Source organism: Xenopus laevis, chromosome 7S, assembly GCF_017654675.1.
Source record: "Xenopus laevis strain J_2021 chromosome 7S, Xenopus_laevis_v10.1, whole genome shotgun sequence".
NCBI lineage: Eukaryota > Metazoa > Chordata > Amphibia > Anura > Pipidae > Xenopus > Xenopus laevis.
This window is the reverse complement of record NC_054384.1, coordinates 108,746,960-108,769,086: the sequence shown is the minus strand read 5'-3', so window position 1 is coordinate 108,769,086 and position 22,127 is coordinate 108,746,960. Positions and strand designations below refer to the sequence as shown.

Sequence of the window (22,127 nt, the reverse complement as noted above, 5' to 3'; positions counted from 1 at the left end):
TGTTGAAATTTCTGGCAGGGAATGGAAAGTGTGAGGGACTTCCTATATGGCCCCACTTATTGGACAGTACCATTGTCAGGATGGCAACGTTATGCATTTTTTGGGTCCATAACAACATTGGAAAAGGCTATTCTGTACCAGCCAACACAGCCTTCTCTGCATGAGCAATAAGGGGTACACTCTTAACCCTGTGAGTTCTCCTGTAATGGGCCAAGAGAAGGACATAAGCTTTATTAAGTAACCTGTGCTTTGGTTGCAGGGTGTCGGGGTATACGGCAGTGTATAATACAGACTCCGTGCGGTTCCATCTCCCATCGCCAGAAATGGTGGAGAAAGAGGGTAAGAGGGTTGTATGAACCAAGAGCTTTCTTGTACTGATTTCAGCCAGTCATAGTAACATAGTAAGTTAGGTTGAAAGAAAAAAAACGCACACCACGTCCATGAAGTTCAACCTTTTAAATCTATATATAACCTGCCTAACTGCCAGTTGGTCCAGAGGAAGGCAAAAAAAACCATTTGAAGTCTCTCCAATTTGCCTCAGAGGGGGAAAAAAATTCCTTCCTGACTCCAAAATGCAATGGGACCAGTCCCTGGATCAACTTGTACTATGAGCTATCTCAGCTGCCCAGATTGCCAGTTAAGGTGGCCATACACGGATAGATCCGCTCGTTTGGCGATGTCGCCAAACGAGCGGATCTCCCTCCGATATGCCCACCTTGAGGTGGGCAATATCGGGCTGATCCGATCGTGGGCCCTAGGGCCCAACGATCGGATCCTAGCGTTCGCCAAACGGGCGGTCGGATCGCGGGACCGCATCAACGAACAGATGCGGCCGCGATCCGACGGGATTTTTAACCCCATCCGATCGAGATCTGGCCGACTTTCGGCCAGATCTCGATCGGGGAAGCCCGTCGGGGGCCCCCATACACGGGCCAATAAGCTGCCGACTTGGTCTGTCGGCAGCTTTTATCGGCCCGTGTATGGCCACCTTTAGTCAAGATCCTGTTGCAAGTGCCACATCCTGGATGGAATTAATTGGGCTGATAGTTTTGTGTCATCTGCAAACACTGATACATTACTTACAATCCCCTCCCCTAAGTCATTAATGAACAAGTTAAATAAAAGTGGACCCAATACTGAGCCCTGGGGGACCCCACTAAGAACCTTACTCCAAGTAGAGAATGTCCCATTAACAACCACCCTCTGTACCAGTCCTTGTCTAATGGGAAATATCATCTTAAAGGAGAAGGAAAGGCTAAAATTAAAGTAAGCTTTATCAGAAAGGTCTATATAAATACACCAGTAATCCCTCAAAGTAATGCTGCTCTGAGTCCTCTGTCAAAAGAAACAGCACATTTCTTTCCTTCTATTGTGTACTCATGGGCTTCTGTATCAGACTAACTGTTTTCAGCTTAAACCTCCAGGGCTAGGGCTTGAGCATGCTCAGTTTGCTCCTCTCCCCTACTCTCACTGCTGTAATCTGAGCTCAGGCAGGAAGTGATGTCACACCAAGCTAATATGGCAGCTGCTATCCTAAACAAACAGAGAGAGCTTCTAGAGCTGTTTACTCAGGTATGGTAAAGCATTCTGCAGAATAAATATAGTGTTATAGCTTGTACTATTGTGGCTAATCTATTGGCAATAAATAGCTTCGGTAGCTTTCCTTCTCCTTAAAAATCAACTTGTAATACAGTTCTAAGAGTAAAATCAAATGGCACTGGTCTCTAGTAGGGTCTGCAGCATTGCCGGCCCCTTTTCTATTCTACAGACAATTTAATGAAATGTGACCCTGTAACTTTTATATGAGAAAAATGTGGCCTCCCCTCGGCTATTCCTTGAGCTTTCCCTCAGTCAGCAGCTAATTACAGATAACAAGGAAGCTGTTGGGTGTCAGTTGGATGTTCATTATTCTGTCGTTGCGGGGCGGGTATTAAGTGCTCTATGAATACTTCATAATGTACATGAGAAAGTGAAACCTTATCTTTGTATTGTGTGACACCCTCCTCCTGTTATCACTTGTATTCTGCCTCGCAACCTGTTCCCTTTGTTCCCCGGGGGTAATTGTATCCCGTAACCTTTCCTCTGTGTCCCCAGCCCTTGTCTGCCCCAAATTCCACTTGTTCTCCCTCTGTCGTTTACTTGCTATTCTTCATCGGCTCCTTTAGGAATGAGCAAAGGCTGCCATTGGACCTCGCAGAGGATTCTGGGAGTGACGCTCTGTGTTATCATTTCATTGGCTGGAATTGGGGTCATAGCTTGGGCTGTAGGTAAGAATACAAAATATCTCACCCCAAATGCTGTCTGCACGGCTGTTAATCCAGTATCACACTAAATATTTTGAGACATTGGAATTAGGGATGCACCGAATCCACTTTTTTGGATTCGGCCGAACCCTTTGCGAAAGATTCGGCCGAATACCGAACCGACCATATGCAAATTAGGGGTGGGAAGGGAAAAACATTTTTTACTTCCTTGTTTTGTGACAAAAAGTCATGTGATTTCCCTCCCCACCCCTAATTTACATATGCAAATTAGGATTCAGATTCGGTTCGTCCAGGCACAAGGATTCGGCCGAATCCCGAACCGAATCCTGGATTCGGTGCATCCCTAATTGGAATTTAAGGAAACAATGACCAATACTTGTATTTATTGGCCCTTATATTTCAGCGAAATGATTTTGATTTCTAATAAGCACACCTTAAAGGGATACTGTCACAGGAAAACGTTTTTTTCAAAATGCATCAGTTAATAGTGCTGCTCCAGCACTGAAATCCGTTTCTCAAATAAGCAAACAGATTTTTTTGTACTTAATTTTGAAATCTGACATGGAGCTAGACATGTTGTCAGTTTCCCAGATGCCCCAGTCATGTGACTTGTGCTCTGATAAACTTCAATCACTCTTTACTGCTGTACTGCAAGTTGGAGTGATATCACCCCCTTCTTTCCCCCCCAGCAGCCTAACAACAGAACAATGGGAAGGTAACCAGATAACAGCTCCCTAACACAAGATAACAGCTGCCTGGTAGATCTAAGAACAACACTCAATAGTAAAATCCAGGTCCCACTGAGTCACATTCATTTACATTGAGTAGGAGAAACAACAGCCTGCCAGAAAGCAGTTCAATCCTAAAGTGCAGGCTCTTTCAGAAAGCACATGACCAGGCAAAATGACAATAAAAAATCATGACACCATAAAAATCATGACAGATGGGCGAATAAATTTGGCAGGCGCGAATTCACAGGGAATTTCTGTGTTTTGCCGCTGGTGAATAAATTCACAAAACTGGCATGAATATTTGCCGGCTTCAAAAAATTTTGGACTCGCGTTGAAAAGTCAATCGCATCAAAAAAGTCACACATCAACATTATTCGGATGGCCATTGACTTTAATGTCGGTGTTAAAAATGATACGAGCATCAGAATTGATGCGGGCATCAAAATTCGCATTTCGCAAATTTTTTGCCGTTTCGCGAATTTCATAGGAAATCCACAATTTTTTCAGCTAGGCAAAATGGGACAAATTTGCCCATCACTGGACAGAATCACTTTAATTGGAATATGTTTAAAGCAGGAAGTTGGATTAATCTGATAAATATTTAAAAATATTCTATTTTAAAGGGAAATTCCCCCTAAGAAAAACATGAAAGAAAATACAATTCTAAGCATCTTCCCTTACACAGTCATGGCTCATATTCAAAAGTTACTGGTAAATGGAACAGCTGTTGAAAGCAGTTTATCCGGCCTCTTGAAACACATACACCCCAGACTTCCATAACCTGAATGTGTATAAACTGTGAATAAGTCTCATTTCGGTAATTATTTATTTTCCTTTATAATCTCAATATAATCTAAAATTTCTTGAATTTGGAATATAATTTAAAATGGAGTAACCCCTAACAGACAGGGCATGAGTCTAAAGTGAAATTTTTAAAGCTGAGCTTATCCTTTAATCTACGGGCATGTTTTAGGTATTTATAGATAAACAAAAAATTGTTTCATATTCCTTACTGTATTTATTTACAATTTCATTATGTAATTAGTTTCCCATAGAGGATCATTGTGAATTTCTCAAGAGCTTTGGTCATGAATTATTCATATCTGTTTTTCCATCCTTGCAGCAATGTTGCCCAAAGGTTAAAAGGAATTTATGTTGAGGGTGGCCCAAAAGAAAGGGGTAACAGAAAAGGGGAAAAGAGGGGGCTCATAAGTGGAAGGGGAAGTGAAGAAATGGGGACAACAAGGAATGTGGCCATAGGAAATCTAAAGCTCGTTGGTGTACTGACCCTTTAAAGGAGAACTAAAGCCTAACTAAAGAAATAGGTAGGTACATGATGTTTTGTGCTTCTGTACCAGCCCAAGGCAACCACAGCCCTTTAGCAGTAAAGACCTGTGTCTCCAAAGATGCCCCAGTAGCTCCCCATCTTCTTTTCTGCTGATTCACTGATTCACATGCTCTGTGCTGCTGTCACTTACTGAGCTTAGGGACCCACTCACAATATACAGTACACATAGAATAGAAATGTCACAATATAAGGCTGATTAGTAATTAATACACATAATTACTACATGGCAGCACAGAAACCAGTGCAATTAGCATCAGAATTGAATAATCAGCAAACCTGTAGCATCAGCTTATATTACAGCCAGGGAAGCTCATTTTCTGCTGGATAATTAGTGACGAGCCCTAAGCTTAGCTTCTCAACAGCCAATCAGAGCCCACTGAGCATGTGAGTGTCACAGACACTTTCCAAGATGGTGACCCCCTGTGACAAGTTTGAAGTCCTGGATCATTGCTGCTATTGACAAGCTCAAACTTTAGCCTTGTGCATTAAGTTCACTATAGAAAATATGGCATTTTTAGCCACATTCATTGTTAGGTTTTAGTTCTCCTTTAACTTAAAATAGAGTCATTGGAGGTGATATACTATAAATATTTTTGCTGCTATTTGGCTACTCAGGGAATATGAGCTGTTGGTTAACTACATCACTATTCCCATTTACTCCTCCTCGTAATTTAACCCGTGTGTTCTGTGATTTTAGTGACATATGTTTTGAAGAACGAAAACCAGAACCTATACGTAGGTAAGTGCCTCTTCTATAATTATACAGGGCAGGCCGCAGGTCCGGACTGAGAATTAAAATAGACCCTGGAATTTCAGGTACACAGAGGCCCAAACAGCCGCACCAGCCCACTAAATACTGACTTTCAATGGGACCTTATAGCAGCCCCACAGATTGCCAGTCCGGGCCTGGGGTGTTGTCATTTTTAGGGCCCTATACAGCCACCAGCTGCTGGAGGGGAGCAGAAAGACTAAGGAGATCTCAGCAGTAACGACTCGCAGATGTCGTATTGATAAGAGACCAGACTGGGGAGCAGTAATAACCAAAGTGAAGTCTCTTATTGTTTCCACAACAGACGTACCCAGGGCACTGGAGCCTTTCATCTTGCAAAGTGTCTTTATTAGAGAGAGAGCAATGTTGCTGACGGTGATTGTGCTGGAACAATGGCTCTTTTGATAGGCCGTCAGCAAGATTACGGGAAATTCAGCAGAATTCAGCAAGAGCAGCCCCTTCATTTGCTTATAGTCTGTACAGAGATACCAGTCTCCGCATTGATATTCCCCTATACTAATTCAACACTTCTACAGAGGAAAACAAACCTATGGCTTCATCAGCTATGTTGGGGACACTAGGAATTCCTGCTGAAGGGACAGTTGTTGGCAGAGTCAGATTGGGCCGGCGGGACACCAGGAAAAAACCCGGCGCTCACGGGCCCCACCAGCCCAGTCCCGACCGCTGTCCCTGCTGCCCAAAAATGCCTCCTCCTGCCCTGGTCGCACTTTGCAAAGTTTACAAGTGAATCGCACACACGGGGGGCAGGTAGGAGGGCACGAACGGGGTGGGAAACTCCCGGTGGGCCCAGGTGTCAGTGGCCCCTCATGTTGCTAATGATTTGTCCTATTTCATGGCCATTCCCTATTTCTATAGGAAAAAAGTGGCTAAATAGATGGAATAATAGATTATAGTCATTCAAGCACAGGATACACAGTAGATAACAGATAAGTACTACTGTAGTTTATATAAACAAGCTGCTGTGTAGCCATGGGGGCAGCCCAGCACAGGATACACATTAGATAACAGATAAGTACTACTATAGTTTATATAAACAAGCTGCTGTGTAGCCATGGGGGCAGCCATTCAAGCACAGGATACACAGTAGATAACAGATAAGTACTACTATAGTTTATATAAATATAACAAATACATTCCCATTGTATACTACAGAGCTTATTTTTTATCAGCTGTGTTACCTGTATTTTTTGAGTGGCTGCCACCATGGCTACACAGCAGCTTGTTTATATAAACTATAGTAGTACTTATCTGTTATCTACTGTGTATCCTGTGCTTGAATGGCTGCCCCCATGGCTACACAGCAGCTTGTTTATATAAACTATAGTAGTACTTATCTGTTATCTACTGTGTATCCTGTGCTTGAATGGCTGCCCCCATGGCTACACAGCAGCTTGTTTATATAAACTATAGTAGTACTTATCTGTTATCTACTGTGTATCCTGTGCTTGAATGGCTGCCCCCATGGCTACACAACAGCTTATTTATATAAACTATAGTAGTACTTATCTGTTATCTACTGTGTATCCTGTGCTTGAATGGCTGCCCCATGGCTACACAGCAGCTTGTTTATATAAACTATAGTAGTACTTATCTGTTATCTACTGTGTATCCTGTGCTTGAATGGCTGCCCCCATGGCTACACAGCAGATTGTTTATATAAACTATAGTAGTACTTATCTGTTATCTACTGTGTATCCTGTGCTTGAATGGCTGCCCCCATGGCTACACAGCAGCTTGTTTATATAAACTATAGTAGTACTTATCTGTTATCTACTGTGTATCCTGTGCTTGAATGGCTGCCCCCATGGCTACACAGCAGCTTGTTTATATAAACTATAGTAGTACTTATCTGTTATCTACTGTGTATCCTGTGCTTGAATGGCTGCCCCCATGGCTACACAACAGCTTATTTATATAAACTATAGTAGTACTTATCTGTTATCTACTGTGTATCCTGTGCTTGAATGGCTGCCCCATGGCTACACAGCAGCTTGTTTATATAAACTATAGTAGTACTTATCTGTTATCTACTGTGTATCCTGTGCTTGAATGGCTGCCCCCATGGCTACACAGCAGATTGTTTATATAAACTATAGTAGTACTTATCTGTTATCTACTGTGTATCCTGTGCTTGAATGGCTGCCCCCATGGCTACACAGCAGATTGTTTATATAAACTATAGTAGTACTTATCTGTTATCTACTGTGTTTCCTGTGCTTGAATGGCTGCCCCCATGGCTACACAGCAGCTTGTTTATATAAACTATTGTAATCTTTCTAAAGCAAACACACAATCTTTCCAGTGCAGCACAACAGTACATTATATTTTTATTACTTTAGAACACTTACATTTTTTGGTGTTACTGTTCCTTTAAAGGATGCCCTGCTTATAAATAGATGGTTATTGTCACTGAAATCTGATGCCGCCACTATCCCATGCTTTGATTCTTACTTTAACTTCCTTCTCCCAGTCCAGGTAAACCTCCCGGACCACCGCCTGTCAGTGTATGATGAGAAGGAAAAGGTGTGGCGTCTGGTCTGCTCCTCCTTCTCTAACCCAGAGGTGGCGACGCTGAGCTGTGAAGAAATGGGCTTCATCAGGTCTGAAAAAGTACCACTAGTCCACGTCTAGAATTTGAACTCGTTTCTTGCCCTAAATGTGACCATCACTTTATACTTCAACTTTCAGTAGAATGGAGCAATAACACGTGCACCCTATTCCTGTACAGCTTCCCTACTTTACGGAACGTAGTCAGTTGGCTCAAAGGGGTGGTTCCCCTTTAAATTAACTTTTAGTATGTTATAGAATGGCCAATTCTAAGCAACTTTTCAATTGCCCGTCATTTTCAATTGGCCGCCATTTTTCTTTTTTTTTATAGTTTTCTAATTATTTGCCTTCTTCTGATTCATTCCAGCTTTCAAATGGGGGTCACTGACCCCATCTAAAAAACAAATGTTCTGTAAGGCTACAAATGTATTGTTATTGCTACTTTTTATTCCTCATCTTTCTATTCAGGCCTCTCCTATTCATATTCCAGTCTTTATTTCAATTTAATCCATCGTTGCTAGGGTAATTTGTCTGAAATCGCAAGCTCTGAAATTCACTCAGTACATTATACTAAAAGTTAACTTAAAGAATTACAACCCCTTCAAAGGCTACCAAATCACTTGGCCAGTGAGGGACACTTCTAATAAAAGTTGGGCTCCAGTAATTGCAACCCTTCTGACTGGACTTTCTAGATGTGTCCATGATTTTCAATAGGATCTGTAAACTAGGGATGCACCGAATCCAGGATTCGGTTTAGGATTCGGCCAGGATTCTGCCTTTTTCAGTAGGATTTGGATTCGGCCGAATCCTTGTACCTGGCAGAAATGAATCAGAATCCTAATTTGCATATGTAAATTAGTTTCCGGAAGGGAAATCGTGTGACTTTTCATCAAAAAACAAGGAAGTAAAATTTGTTTCTCCACTTTTTCCTTTCTTGCCCCTAATCTGCATATGAAAATAAGGATTTGGTTTGGTATTTGGCCGAATCTTTCATGAAAGATTCAGGGATTCGGCCAAATCCCCAATAGTGGATTCAGTGCATCCCTACTGCAAACCTTAGCATAGAGCAGGGATCCCCAACCTTATGAATCCGTGAGCAACATTCAGAAGTAAAAAGGGTTGAGGAGCAACACAAGCATGATAATTGTTCTTGGGCTGCCAAATAAGGGCTGTGATTGGCCATTTTGTAGCCCCTATGTGGATTGTCAACCTATATTGAGGTTCTGTTTGGCACTGCACCTGGTTTTTATACAACCAAAACTTGCCTCCAAGCCTGGAATTCAAAAAGAAGCTCCTGCTTTGAGGCCACTGGGAGCCAAGGCCAAGAGGTTGGAGAGCAATATGTTGCTCACGAGCTACTGGTTGGGGATCACTGGCATAGAGGGACCCAAAGAGATTGTATACACCTCTGTTGGTGTAGTTGAAGGCCCCTTCCGAAAGCTGCTCTTCTTCCCTGTGTTAAACTAAAACTTACTTCTCTGTATCACTGCTTGCATGGGAATTGTTAGGTCTGTTCCTTGGATGGTGGCCACCAGCTAGTGCTAAGTTCATATTTCATCATTTCCAGGGTCTAATCGTTCATGGTAAGATCGGCATGACCACAGAATCAATAAAGCTTTTTGTTTCAGTGAAATGCGATGACCCAAATCAGCCATCGCCGGAACCTAGGGCTGCCAAAAGGCTTAATGAATCTGGGATGGAACAAATAGCTGATTCTAATACTATCAGATTGGAGCAGATTCTTCCTTTTCTCTGTGATTCAAATCATATATTTGTGGAACATCCCATCAATAAAAAGCATAAGTGTGCTCAGCAATAGAAGGAAAAAACATCTCTAGGTGAAATGTTCTCCTTACTGGATCTAGTAGAATTGAGTCAAAGGCAACTGGACATTTGGGAGGAATTCACAATAGTGGAGAGAGCCAATTTTTGGAATAAAAGTTCTGGTAAACTGGAGTAAAATGTTTCTCCAGCTAGTTTTTTTAGTTTTAGCAGCAATATAGCAACAGCAATATATAGACCTTTCTGATAAAGCTTACTTACGTTTAACCTTTACTTCTCCTTTAGGGCATGTAAAGGCAAAAAAATAAAATCCCATTTTTACTTTAATGAAAAAGAAACCAACTCCAATATACTTTAGTTAAAAAATGTGTACCGTTTTTATAAGAAACCTGATTGTATGCAGTGAAATTCTCCCTTCATTTACTGCTGTGGATAGGAATTGTCAGACGGTCCCTAACTGCTCTGCAGGGAAACAATCATACTTATGAACAGCAAGGGGAGCCCCCGCCTTACTTCCCAGCCATGCAGAACTCAAGCAGCTTTGTTTGTTTCCCTGTAGAGCAGTCGGCGACTGTGTAGAGATTTGTATTGGATTTTATTTTTGCCTTTACATCCCCTTTACTGTTTCCAACTTCAGCTGCAGGGACAAAGATCATGGAGCCAGATTTAAACAGATAAACTGGGATTCTATTTGGAAGATTATTTTGCTCCAGCCACTGGTTCTGCAGAGTTGGAGAAAGTTTGTATTAAACAATATAAAAACTATAAAATCCACATTAGATTACATGACAACACAGGACCCAGTGCAGTCTGTATATTCTGATTATTAATCAGTCTTGCTGTATCGGCTTCTGGCAGATATTATTTGACTTGTGCTGTTTTGATCATTTGTGACGATCCCTAAGCAGCCCAGACCACACTGAGCATGTGCACAGTCTTAGTCTTGCAAAGATGTATAACAAAGTTACAAGATGGTGACCCCCTGTGGCCAACTTTGAAAGCATAAATCATTTGTTTGATTAGACTTGTGGTGCAGTAAGTTCATGTTTATGTTTTGTATATAAAATACAGCGTTTGTAGCATTATTCTCTTTTAGACTTACTTTCGCTTTAAAATTTTGTGCATAGGACAAAATCAAAAAACTGTCTGTTTAAAAGACAAGTTCACAACAATGGAGAGGTTTGTGAATTAGGTGGGAAATCCAACACTTTTATCTCCACTTTTATTTTGTCTCAATATCAACACTTTTGTGAATTCCCTGCTTTATGTCCATTTGCCTTTGACTTAATTCTACTAACTATTGTATATTATGTATGTTATGATCTGGATAAAGAAACGGTTTTGGTTGATTGAGGTGTGGCTGGACTGAGAGAGAACCAGAATTTGTAATACTTTTAGGCCTAACCCATAGGTTGGTCAAAGGGAGAATCATGGGACCAAAATGGTGGAACCAAAAGACTCTCCCCCAAAATTGTTAGTTCCATTGAAAAACTGTTGATTCTGCAGCTTTACAAAATGCAAGGTAATGTGTGGTGCAGCAGTTAATAGCAACCCAGCTTTTGATTGGAAATTACAATGTACAGTCATATGAAAAAGTTTGGGAACCCCTCTTAATTCTTTGGAGTTTTTTTTATCATTGGCTGAGCTTTCAAAGTAGCAACTTCCTTTTAATATATAACTTGCCTTATGGAAACAGTAGTATTTCAGCAGTGACATAAAGTTTATTGGATTAATAACAAAATTACATAGGTGCATAAATTTGGGCACCCCAACAGAGATATTACATCAATACCTACAGCTGAAACCACTTTGGTTTTCTCGTTTAACACAGAATATCTAAACACATTAAACCCACTTATGCCATATAACACAGAGGGTTGGGTTCTTCATGGTGATCGTTTTGCCTCCAAATTATCAGAACCACATCCCTGTGCTATTTGTGTACAGAAAGAGCAGAAACATGGGCCCAATAGAAACATTCATGTCTTGTATAATGTGCGTGTGATTGGCTGTTACAGTTAGTGGCTGGTGTAATGGCCCAGATCTCCTCTAGTCAACTGATAATAAAGTTCAGTAGGTGCTACTTGATACTGTGATTGGCTCTTTAGAATCTATTGACTGTAAGTTCTTTCTCTCAGGTCAGTGTCTCATCAGGAGCTCCGGGTTGAAACATCAGGGACCAATGGTACATCAGGGTATTATTGTGTGCGGGAGCCTCAGATCAGCAGTGGCAAGAGGCTTGTAGACATCCTAACAGTCTGGTAAGTGTCTATGTGATTGCAGCAATGTGTGGGCCCAGACATATGATTTATAGATGTGTCTTAACCCTCTAACTGTGCTCAGTCACATTCATACAACTGCCAGCTCTCTATGGGATCTAACCTTTACATTATATGGATCACATGATCTCCAGCCAAGAGCTGACCAGTCTGTAACACAAGTAATAATGAACCTTGACTCACGGCAAAGTCCTTATAGGAGTTTTAGTGCTGCTGTCTGACAATCACATCTGTAAATTTAGGGTCCATGGTTTTTGGGATGTCTCTGTACCTCCAGGTCAAGCATTATTAACTGGCCTCTGTTTTCTTGTTTCCTCAGTGAATGCCCAAGTAGCAAGTTTCTCTCTGTGCAGTGTCAAGGTAACAACATATTTCACATTTTATGGATCCAGTAAGGTAAGAGCCAGCCTAGGGAAAAGTACCAGTGATACACATTAATGGGGCATGCCATTTTTTTTTTTGAGGGGGGGGGATGCCTATCTAATTCAACAGGGGAATCCACTTCTGATCCTGCTGGAGGGAACTCTGCTGAACTGATCAAACAAGGGAAACCTTTGCTGATTTTATTCAACAGGGGAAACTTCTGCTGATTTTATTCAACAGGGGAAACCTCTGCTGAATTGAGCAAACAAGGGAAACCTCTACTAATTTTATTTAACAGGGGAAAGCTCTGCTGATTTTATTCAACAGGGGAAACTTCTGCTGATTTTATTTAACAGGGGGAAACCTCTGCTGATTTTTTCAACAAGGGAAACAACTGTTGAACTGATCAAACAAGGGAAACTTCTGCTGATTTTATTCAACAGGGGAAACCTCTGCTGATTTTATTCAACAGGGAAACCTCTGCTGGTGCTTGTCCATTATCAGTGGGAATGTTGGCAGTACATATAAATAGCAAAAGTGGATTCTGTGAGCCATTAGCTTTTGCATCTGTGTTGGTTAAAAATGTTAAGCTTAAGTGTTTGTCTTTCTTGAACATGCTTTGAAGCTAGGTAGAGTAGAGCAAAGGTAGGAATCTGTGATATCATACTGTCACTTCCCCTCATAAAATGGGACAATCCCAAATTGCAGGACTACTGGAACATTCTTAGACTTTGGGTCAAATTAGGTCTGTTCTGGGGAGACTGAGGCACGGCCCCCTGATTTTGGGAGTTTTGGAGTGAGAATTAAAGTCAACAGAAAATGTTTTTGTAGGGGTGAGCTCATAAAGCTTTTAAAAAAGATGATAAACTATTCCTGGCAGGGGCGATCCAGGCCCCTCCGCCTCCTGAGGCAGCAGCAGTTGCTGCTGCCCCCCCTGGAAATTCGCTCTTAAAGTACCAGGAGCAGCATTTTTGCTGCCCCTGGTACCTAGTGGGGTGCTGCCGCCTGAGGCGACAGCCTCAACTTGCCTCATTGGCGAAGCACCCCTGATTCATGGAGATAAAGTCTTGGACCAGCTCACTAGAATCAATATATGAAACTTAAGCCAATTATAAATAAGACAATATGGAGACCAGTCAACCTAGCCTCTTTAAAGACATTGAAACCCCAAGGGACATCCCACCCGAATCTTTACTTTTAGAGGATATACCATTTGGATTGTATTTTGGTGGGTTTGAAACACTGTCTAAAGCTCAAACCACTGCTCTTGTTGTTTATGGATCTGCAGACTGTGGTCGTAGGAAATTGGCCATTGACAGAATCGTAGGAGGACAAGATGCCACCCTTGGTCGGTGGCCATGGCAGGTCAGCCTGAGATATGATGGTGCCCATCTGTGCGGAGGATCCTTGATTTCCAGTGAGTGGGTGCTGACGGCTGCACACTGCTTCCCAGAGTGAGTAAAGAGTGTTTAGTTGCAAAGCCATGTTTCATTGAGTATCCTCAGGAAGCATTCATTTCTCACTTTGTACTAAAGACACAGCCCCCCCCCCCGACCATCTGCAAGTGCAAATTTATTCGCCAGTAATGGATATGCTGTAAAAAAAATTATATTTCGCCATGTGTGAATTTTTTGCAAAACTGTGGCGAAAATTTGCAGCGAAAAAACGCCCATAAGAAAGAACGCCCATTGACTTTAATGCATTAGGACAAAAAAGTCGCCATAAGAAAAAACACCCATTGACTTTAAAGGAGAAGGAAAGGCTTCGTACACTTGGGGGTGCTGAATGTTTGGCACCCCCCAAGTGATTGTATTGACTTACCCGGGTTATACCAGTGAGCACCACGGAGAGATTCTCTTCCGGCTTCTTCTTTTTTCAAATATCCGGGGCAAACGCATGCGCAGTAGTGATGGGCGAATTTATTCAGCAGGCGCGAATTCACTGCGAATTTGCGCGATTCGCCGCCAGCAAATAAATTTGTAAAACGCCCGTGAAAATTCGCGGCAAAAATTCATCAAAAATGGGCGCCGGCATCAAAAAAACGAGACGCCGGCGCTGTTTCACGAATTTTTCACCGTTTCGTGAAATTTCGGCGAAGCTAAATGGCGCAAATTCTCCCATCACTAATGCGCAGTTGAAACAAATAGCTGACTTTTTAGTTAAAGTTCAGCTCTTTGTTCTACTTGCATGTGCAGCATGTGTACGATGCCTTTCCTTCTCCTTTAATGCATTTGGATCAAGAAAATTGTCGAGCACGTAAAAATTGTCACGGGTAAAAACGCCCATTGACTTCAATGTATTTTGCGAAACAGGACAGATTCGCTCATCACTACAAATAAGATAAGCATGGGGGTGATTGCCCTATACATTCTCTCAAAAGAAAGTTTGCGAAGATCTAGTAACCCATAGCAATCAATCAAGTGTTTGCTTTTAAACAGGTGATTAGTCAATTCTCTCTGTTGATTGTGGCTACTGGTTCTGCAGAGTTGGAGAAAGTTTGTATTAAACAATACAAAAACTATAAAATCCACATTAGATTACATGACAACACAGGAGCCAGTGCAGTCTGTATATTCTGATTATTAATCAGTCTTGCTGTATCGGCTTCTGGCAGATATTATTTGACTTGTGCTGTTTTGATCATTTATGACGATCCCTAAGCAGCCCAGACCCCACTGAGCATGTGCACAGTCTTGGTCTTGCAAAGATGTATAACAAAGTTACAAGATGGTGACCCCCTGTGGCCAACTTTGAAAGCATAAATCATTTGTTTGATTAGGCTTGTGATGCAGTAAGTTCATGTTTATGTTTAGTATACAAAATACAGCATTTCTAGCCTTATTCTAATTTACACTTTACTTCCCCTTTAATGCCTGACAATGTACTGTATCTCTCTACATATGTTTTATAATTCTCTCTGCAGGAGGAATCGGCTAGTGAGCCAGTGGCGTGTATTTGCGGGGGCAGTATCCCAGCTCTCACCAAGAGGCAAACTGCAGGGAGTCAAAGGCATCATATACCATTCTGGCTACTTACCCTTCTTCAACCCAGAGAGTGAGGAGAACAGCAACGACATTGCCCTGGTGCATTTAGCCAGTCCCATCACACTCACAGGTACCTTTCTTTTTTGTTTTGTATCTGTCCAGAGACTAGTAAAATGTAGATTTAATCTCATAACAGGCATTTAAGGATTCTGTCATATTTTTATGGTGTCGTTTTTATCTCTAAATTACACTGCAAATAATTCGCTCTACCGTGTAATATTTCATTCCTAATCCAACAACAAGTTGTAATATTGTAATATTGGTGTGTAGGTGCATCTCAGGTCATTTTGCCTGGTCATGTGCTTTCAGAAAGAGCCAGCACTTTAGGATGGAACTGCTTTCTGGCAGGCTGTTGTTTCTCCTACTCAATGTAACTGAATGTGTCTCAGTGGGACCTGGATTTTACTATTGAGTGCTGTTCTTAGATCTACCAGGCAGCTGTTATCTTGTGTTAGGGAGCTGCTTTCTGGTTACCCTCCCATTGTTCTGTTGTTAGGCTGCTGGGGGGGGGGAAATGGAAGAGGGTGATATCACTCCAACTTGCAGTACAGCAGTAAAGAGTGACTGAAGTTAATCAGAGCACAAGTCACACGACTGGGGACACCTGGGAAACTGACAATGGGGCAAATTCACTATGCGCCGAAGCACCTAACGCTAGCGTCAATTCGCTAGCGTTGGTCATTTTCGTTACTTTGCAAATTCACTAACGAACGCTGGCGTAAATTCGCTAGTGTTACTTCACACCCTTACGTTTTTGCAACGGACGTAACTACGCAAATTCACTAACGCGCGCAGTGTTCTGAACGCTACCTTTTACACCAGACTTCCTTCGCCACCTCAGACCAGGCGAATCGCAATAGAGTAGATAGGAATTGCTTCAAAAAAAGTTTAAATTTTTTCCAAGTCCCAAAAAAAGGCTGAAAAAGATCGAAATTTTTTTTGGGGCTCCCCTCCTTCCCCCCTACATTTCCTGACTCATGGCAACTTAACTATACAGTGGGCACATGTGTAGGGCAAAATAAAAATTTTATTTGATGTTTTGGAGGTTTCCCAGGCTTGTGTAGTGATTCTACGCATTCCTCCATTGAAATTTGAATTTGGCGCCGTATTCAAATTAAACATCGCTAGTATAACTTCGCTTCGCTTAGCGAATCAACGCTAGCACAACCTTACGCTACCCCTGAGCGCAACTTTGGATTTTAGTGAATTTGCGGAGCGCTGGCGAAACTACGAATCTTAGTGAATGTCCAACAATATGTCTAGCCCCATGTCGGATTTCAAAATTGAATATAAAAAAATCTGTTTGCTCTTTTGAGAAATGGATTTCAGTGCAGAATTCTGCTGGAGCAGCACTATTAACTGATGCATTTAGAAAAAAATAAACTTTTTTTCCCATGACAGTATCCCTTTAATATTTAAAATAACTTGGGTGCCGGTGGTTCTAAAACCTTGGTGAACAATCCCCAGCACTAGGCGAAGCTTTAGATCCCCTTTAAGAAGTTTTGATTTTGTTATGGCTCCAGCGAATGGCACGCTACTAGGCATTCATGCAGCCAATCACGATTCTCCAAACCATTATTATGTTTTCATCATTGCAGAATACATTCAGCCCGTGTGCCTTCCGGCTCTGGGGCAACAGATTATAGATGGGAAGATCTGCACAGTGACAGGGTGGGGCAATTTGCAATATTATGGTGAGTATCGAGGGGCATATTATACCCTGACTATTGCACTTTAGTCTGAATCTGCTGAATTCTACCCCAATACAAAAGAGGCCTATGGAGGAACCCTGGGACAGGTGGAACGGAGTAAGGCATGACTTAGGGACGAATAGGAATTGAGGAATGGTTTGGTGGTGCATTGTGGGGATTGTAGGCGAATTGGAGCAAAGGAGGGGCAAGGGAGACTATAAGAGGGGGGAGAAAGTGCGGGAGAAATTAGTCTTACCTGTTGGAAGTCAAGGGAAGCAGTGTTTCCCGCCCGCCCACCCATTACGGAGGATAAGGGGTAGGTTGTCGCAGATTTGGCGGTGTGGGGCTGCCCTAATGGGTAGCCAAAAAGGGGGCTGGAGTGTTAAGGTGGAGGCTGGAGCTTAGGCTGGAGAACGAGTTGGTTATGAAGAGTAATGTGAATTCATTATAAGCTACTGTTGAATGTTATGCAGCCTTAAGCGGCTATTGTTTTACAATGTCACAGCTTATTCATGTTATTATATAATAATAATGTGGGAATGTGGGTGGATAACTTTTCTTAAGCTTGTGAGTTTAATAAAAACAAGCTGCGGCCTTTTTCATCCAAAATGTTGTATTGTGTTTTATTAAAATAAAGGGTCAATCAACGATATTGAGTCATACGTAAGTCAAGAGTACAATAGGAATAATTATGTATAAGCTAGAAATGCTCTGGGTGGGGTTCTAGGCTGTAAATGTAGTTATCTAGTCTGGGTATTCACTGCTTGGGATTGGGCACTCCGCTTGCATGATTTTCAGTTGTGCCTAATGGAAGAATTAAATTGACCAGATTAAGACGAATGTCTCTGATTGGCCAATATAGTAAATGTAAATAATAAAACCTGTCCAATCCCTGGCTCTTGTCCACAGGCCAGCAATCGGAGATACTGCAGGAGGCGTCAGTTCCCATAATCAGCAGCTCCGTGTGCAACCAGCCCGAATATTACATAAATCAGATTACAGGGAAGATGTTCTGTGCGGGATACGCAGAAGGAGGGATCGACGCCTGTCAGGTAATTGGCTTCAACAAGAGGGACAAGGAATAGGGTAGGACCAAGTCATTGGAGGGTGGATGTAATTGTGTGCTGGAAAACTCCAACAGCGAACATGAAAAATATGGAGCCACATTTACATAACCTTAAATCCTTTTTAAGAGCAACTTGATGGCTAAATGAAGCTATATGGATTGTTAAAGGGGAACTATAAAAATGTAATATATCTTCATTACACTGGAATAAGAAACTTTCTAAATACAACCAATTAAATATTCTGCATCGTTTCTGAAATAATCAAGTTTATCTTCACTATTCCTCTCTCAGCATCTGTTTCTCTTCATTCTGTCTTCATGCAGCAGTTGGGTGTCAGATATTCATTGACAGTAAAGGTGGCCATACACGGGCCGATAAAAGCTGCCGACAGACCAAGTCGGCAGCTTATTGGCCCGTGTATGGGGGCCCCCGACGGGCTTCCCCGATCGAGATCTGGCCGAATGTCGGCCAGATCTCGATCGGATGGGGTTAAAAATCCCGTCGGATCGCGGCCGCATCTGTTCGTTGATGCGGTCCCACGATCCGACCGCCCGTTTGCCCACGATCGGATCAGCCCGATATTGCCCACCTCAAGGTGGGCATATCGGAGGGAGATCCGCTCGTTTGGCGACATCGCCAAACGAGCGGATCTATCCGTGTATGGCCACCTTTAGATCCAATATATCTTATAGGGGGGCTCCTTTCCAAGCAGATGAATTAGAGCTCACTCAAATGACTTATTCCGGTACAAACAAAATCTAACAAAATAACTGCCTTTTGCACAAATCCTGTATGTAGAGAGACAGGATTTCTGGTGATTTTAATAGAGTGAACTCTAATACATCTGCTAAGAAAGGAGCCCCCCCCCCCTATAAGATATATTGGATCTAACTGTCAATGAATATCTGACACACAACTGCTGCATGAAGAGAGAATTTCTATCTTATTTTGTTTCTGAAATAATCAAGTTTATCTTCACTATTCCTCTCTCAGCATCTGTTTCTCTTCATGCAACAGTTGGGTGTCAGATATTTATTGACAGTTAGATCCAATATAGCTTATAGGGGGGCTCCTTTCCTAGCAGATGTATTAGAGCTCACTCAAATAACTGATTGAAACAAAATCTAACAAAATAACTGCCTTTTGCACAAATTCTGCATGTAGAGAGACATGATGTCTGGTGAGTTTAATAGAGTGAGATCTAATACATCTTCTAGGCAAAAGGAGCCCCCCTATAAGATATATTGGATCTAACTGTCAGTTAATATCTGACACCCAACTGCTGCATGAAGAGAGAATGAAGAGAAACAGATGCTGAGAGAGGAATAGTGAAGATAAACTTGATTATTTCAGAAACATTACAGAATTTTTAATTGATTATATTTACAAAACTTCTTATTTCAGTATGCTGAATATTATATTAAGTTTTCATCTTCGCGATAGTTCTCCTTTAAAACATTAATGACTTTTTCTTCCTGCAGGGGGACAGCGGGGGTCCGTTTGTGTGTGAGGACACTTTGTCGCGCTCTTCAAGGTGGCGTCTGTGTGGCATAGTGAGCTGGGGCATAGGATGTGCAATGCCAAACAAACCCGGGGTATATGCCAAGGTGGACCAGTACCAGTACTGGATCTACAGGGCCATGAAGGTAAGTACTGGGGGGGGGGGGGTATGGTACTGGGCTTCACTGTGACTCCAATAACTCCAAATAAGCAGATCTTGTCTGACTTGGCCACTCATGTCGCAGGTAAAATCAGACTAATCTTATCATTTGTCCCCAGGTCAAGGATCACATCATAATAGATGGGCCTAAGGAAGCCTATCAGGGTGCTCCTCTCCCGACTGCATTTTCAGATCTTTTTGCTGGGTCTAAAGGATTTTATTTAGTAATGGTCGAATTTCTCCCGTTTTCGCTTCACCGAAAAATTCACAAACGGTGAAAAATTTGCGGAACTCACGTTAAAGTCAATGGGCGTCCACATTTTTTTTTACAATTTTTCAAATTTTCGCAGGAGTTTTGCGAATTTATTCGCAGGCGGTGAAATGAGGATATTCATAACGAATTCCCGCCAGGCGAATTTATTCGCCCATCACTAATTTTAATGTCATAATAAATTTAGCTTTTTAATTTAAATGCATGAGTAGTGATGGGCGAATAATTTCACCTGTCATGAATTTGCGGGCGAATTTCCTCATTTCGCCGCCGGCAAATAAATTTGCAAATCTCCCACGAACATTTTGGACGCGCATCCGAAAAGTTGCGTCTTTGCGCCTTTTTGGACTCGCGTCCAAAATTGGACATGGGTGTCAATTTAGATTTTCATGATTTTTTTGAAAAATTTTCAGAAATTCGCAAATTTTCCAGCGAAGCAAAACGGAAGAAATTCGCCCATCACTGTGCATCGGTATATGAATTTTGTATTTCTACAGGCCCTCTGATGCCTATATATAAATACAGCCCTGGCCAACCCCGACCAACATCAGTGCCCATCTATTTGCATATGAAAGGGGTCAATCTGGTTGCTAGGATCCAAATTACCCTAGCAACCATGCATTGATTTTAATAAGAACTAGAATATAAATAGGAGAGAACTGGAATAGAAAGATGAGTGATAACAAGTAGCAATATAATAAATTTGCAGCCTTACAGAGCATTTGTTTTTCAATGGGGTAGGTGACCCTCATTCGAAAGCTGGAAAGAGTCTGAAGAAGAAGAAGGTAAATAATTAAACTATTAAAAATAAATAATGGAAACCAATTGAAAAGTTGTTTAGAATTGGTCATTCTATAACATACTAAAGGGGAACCACCCCTTGAATGGAAGCAAGTCCCACCAACTGTGTTCAACATCTAGTGGAAAGACTTCTAAGAATAGTAGAGGTACAGGTTGTTGCAAAGAGAGGACCAACTTCATATTAATACCCTCTGTTTTGGAATCAGATGTTGGACAGGCAGGTGTCCTCTAACTTTTGACCAAAGTTCATGTCCCTGGCAAGAAATGAGAGTTTCTCTAAAAACGCCTTCTCCATTGCTGAACATCTGCCTGATTAGCTGCCTTTTAGATAATATCAAGCGGCAATTGTGCTATATTTAAATTGTTTCCCTTTGTGCCCCTTTCAGACAAAATCAGATGTAGTTGGGATCATCGAGATGCCATAACTAGACATGGAGACCCTCAGACTGTCAAGATCCCACTCATTTTCAGCCTGTGACCAGCGTCGGCCTTCAGCAGAACTTCATCTTCCACACAATGACAAGATGAAGGCATAAGAACTGCAATTTGCATCATAACCTTCTTCTACAGAGCTACTCTCATAGTCACAGGGATGTCACACTGGAGCTACAATTCAAGTTCAATACCAAGTTACTTCTGGGAAATAAGGGGCACTTTTATTGCACCCCTGTGGCTGAACTAAGACTTTAATTGTACTGTATATGCCTATTCATACTTGTGAATTACGCTACTCCAAGTATGTTCCTGGTTTGAGGGACTTCTACACCCTGACCAACGCTCATCCAGAAAATTCTAGAATGAAATCAGGGTTCAAGGTGCAGGAACACAACGGATGATGGTCCATCGATGTAAAACCTGCTTTCTAAGGAAATAACTCATAGTGCATTCTGGGAAACCTCCATATCCTCCAATTTGTTGCGGCTGAAGGAAAAATAAAGGAATAACATGGCTTTTTTCATGAACATTCAATGACGGAAAAAAATAATTGATATGACTTGATTAAAGATTGAGTAACTGAGCCCTTTACAGCATGGAGTAGCACTCAACTATCCTCATACAGTATATACATATAGACATGTTGTTGGAAAGTGACTTTGGGTTTATGTGCCTTACCTTTGATTTTAATCACATACAAGGGTATTCATGTGCGGTTCTTATTGCATTTAATCAAACTGTCAGGTGCTACATTAATCCTTAAGGGATACTGTCATGGAAAAAGAAGAATTCTGCACTGAAATCCATTTCTCAAAAGAGCAAACAGATTTTTTTATATTCAATTTTAAAATCTGACATGGGGCTAGACATTTTGTCAATTTCCCAGCTGCCCCCAGTCATGTGACTTGTTCCTGCGCTTTAGGAGAGAAATGCTTTCTGGCAGGCTGCTGTTTTTCCTTCTCAATGTAACTGAATGTGTCTCAGTGGGACCTGGATTTTACTATTGAGTGCTGTTCTTAGATCTACCAGGCAGCTGTTATCTTGTGTTAGGGAG

At 41.7% G+C, this 22,127-nt stretch overlaps 1 protein-coding gene across 2 annotated transcripts in view; it reads left to right on the top strand.

Moving 5' to 3' along the window:
* The window catches only part of hpn.S (hepsin S homeolog), a 41,247-nt gene extending 19,341 nt beyond the window's left edge, over positions 1 to 21,906 (top strand). For both annotated transcript variants that reach the window (XM_041571733.1, XM_041571734.1), the window contains 12 exons: positions 260 to 339; positions 2,166 to 2,267; positions 5,041 to 5,082; positions 7,604 to 7,733; positions 11,601 to 11,723; positions 12,061 to 12,101; positions 13,393 to 13,558; positions 15,028 to 15,218; positions 16,747 to 16,842; positions 17,749 to 17,891; positions 19,388 to 19,552; positions 21,025 to 21,906. In XM_041571733.1, coding sequence (XP_041427667.1) covers positions 324 to 339; positions 2,166 to 2,267; positions 5,041 to 5,082; positions 7,604 to 7,733; positions 11,601 to 11,723; positions 12,061 to 12,101; positions 13,393 to 13,558; positions 15,028 to 15,218; positions 16,747 to 16,842; positions 17,749 to 17,891; positions 19,388 to 19,552; positions 21,025 to 21,063 — 1,254 coding nt within the window. In that variant the 5' untranslated portion in view covers positions 260 to 323 and the 3' untranslated portion in view covers positions 21,064 to 21,906. The remainder of the gene's footprint in view (positions 1 to 259; positions 340 to 2,165; positions 2,268 to 5,040; positions 5,083 to 7,603; positions 7,734 to 11,600; positions 11,724 to 12,060; positions 12,102 to 13,392; positions 13,559 to 15,027; positions 15,219 to 16,746; positions 16,843 to 17,748; positions 17,892 to 19,387; positions 19,553 to 21,024) is intronic.
* Positions 21,907 to 22,127: the final 221 nt, after the last annotated feature.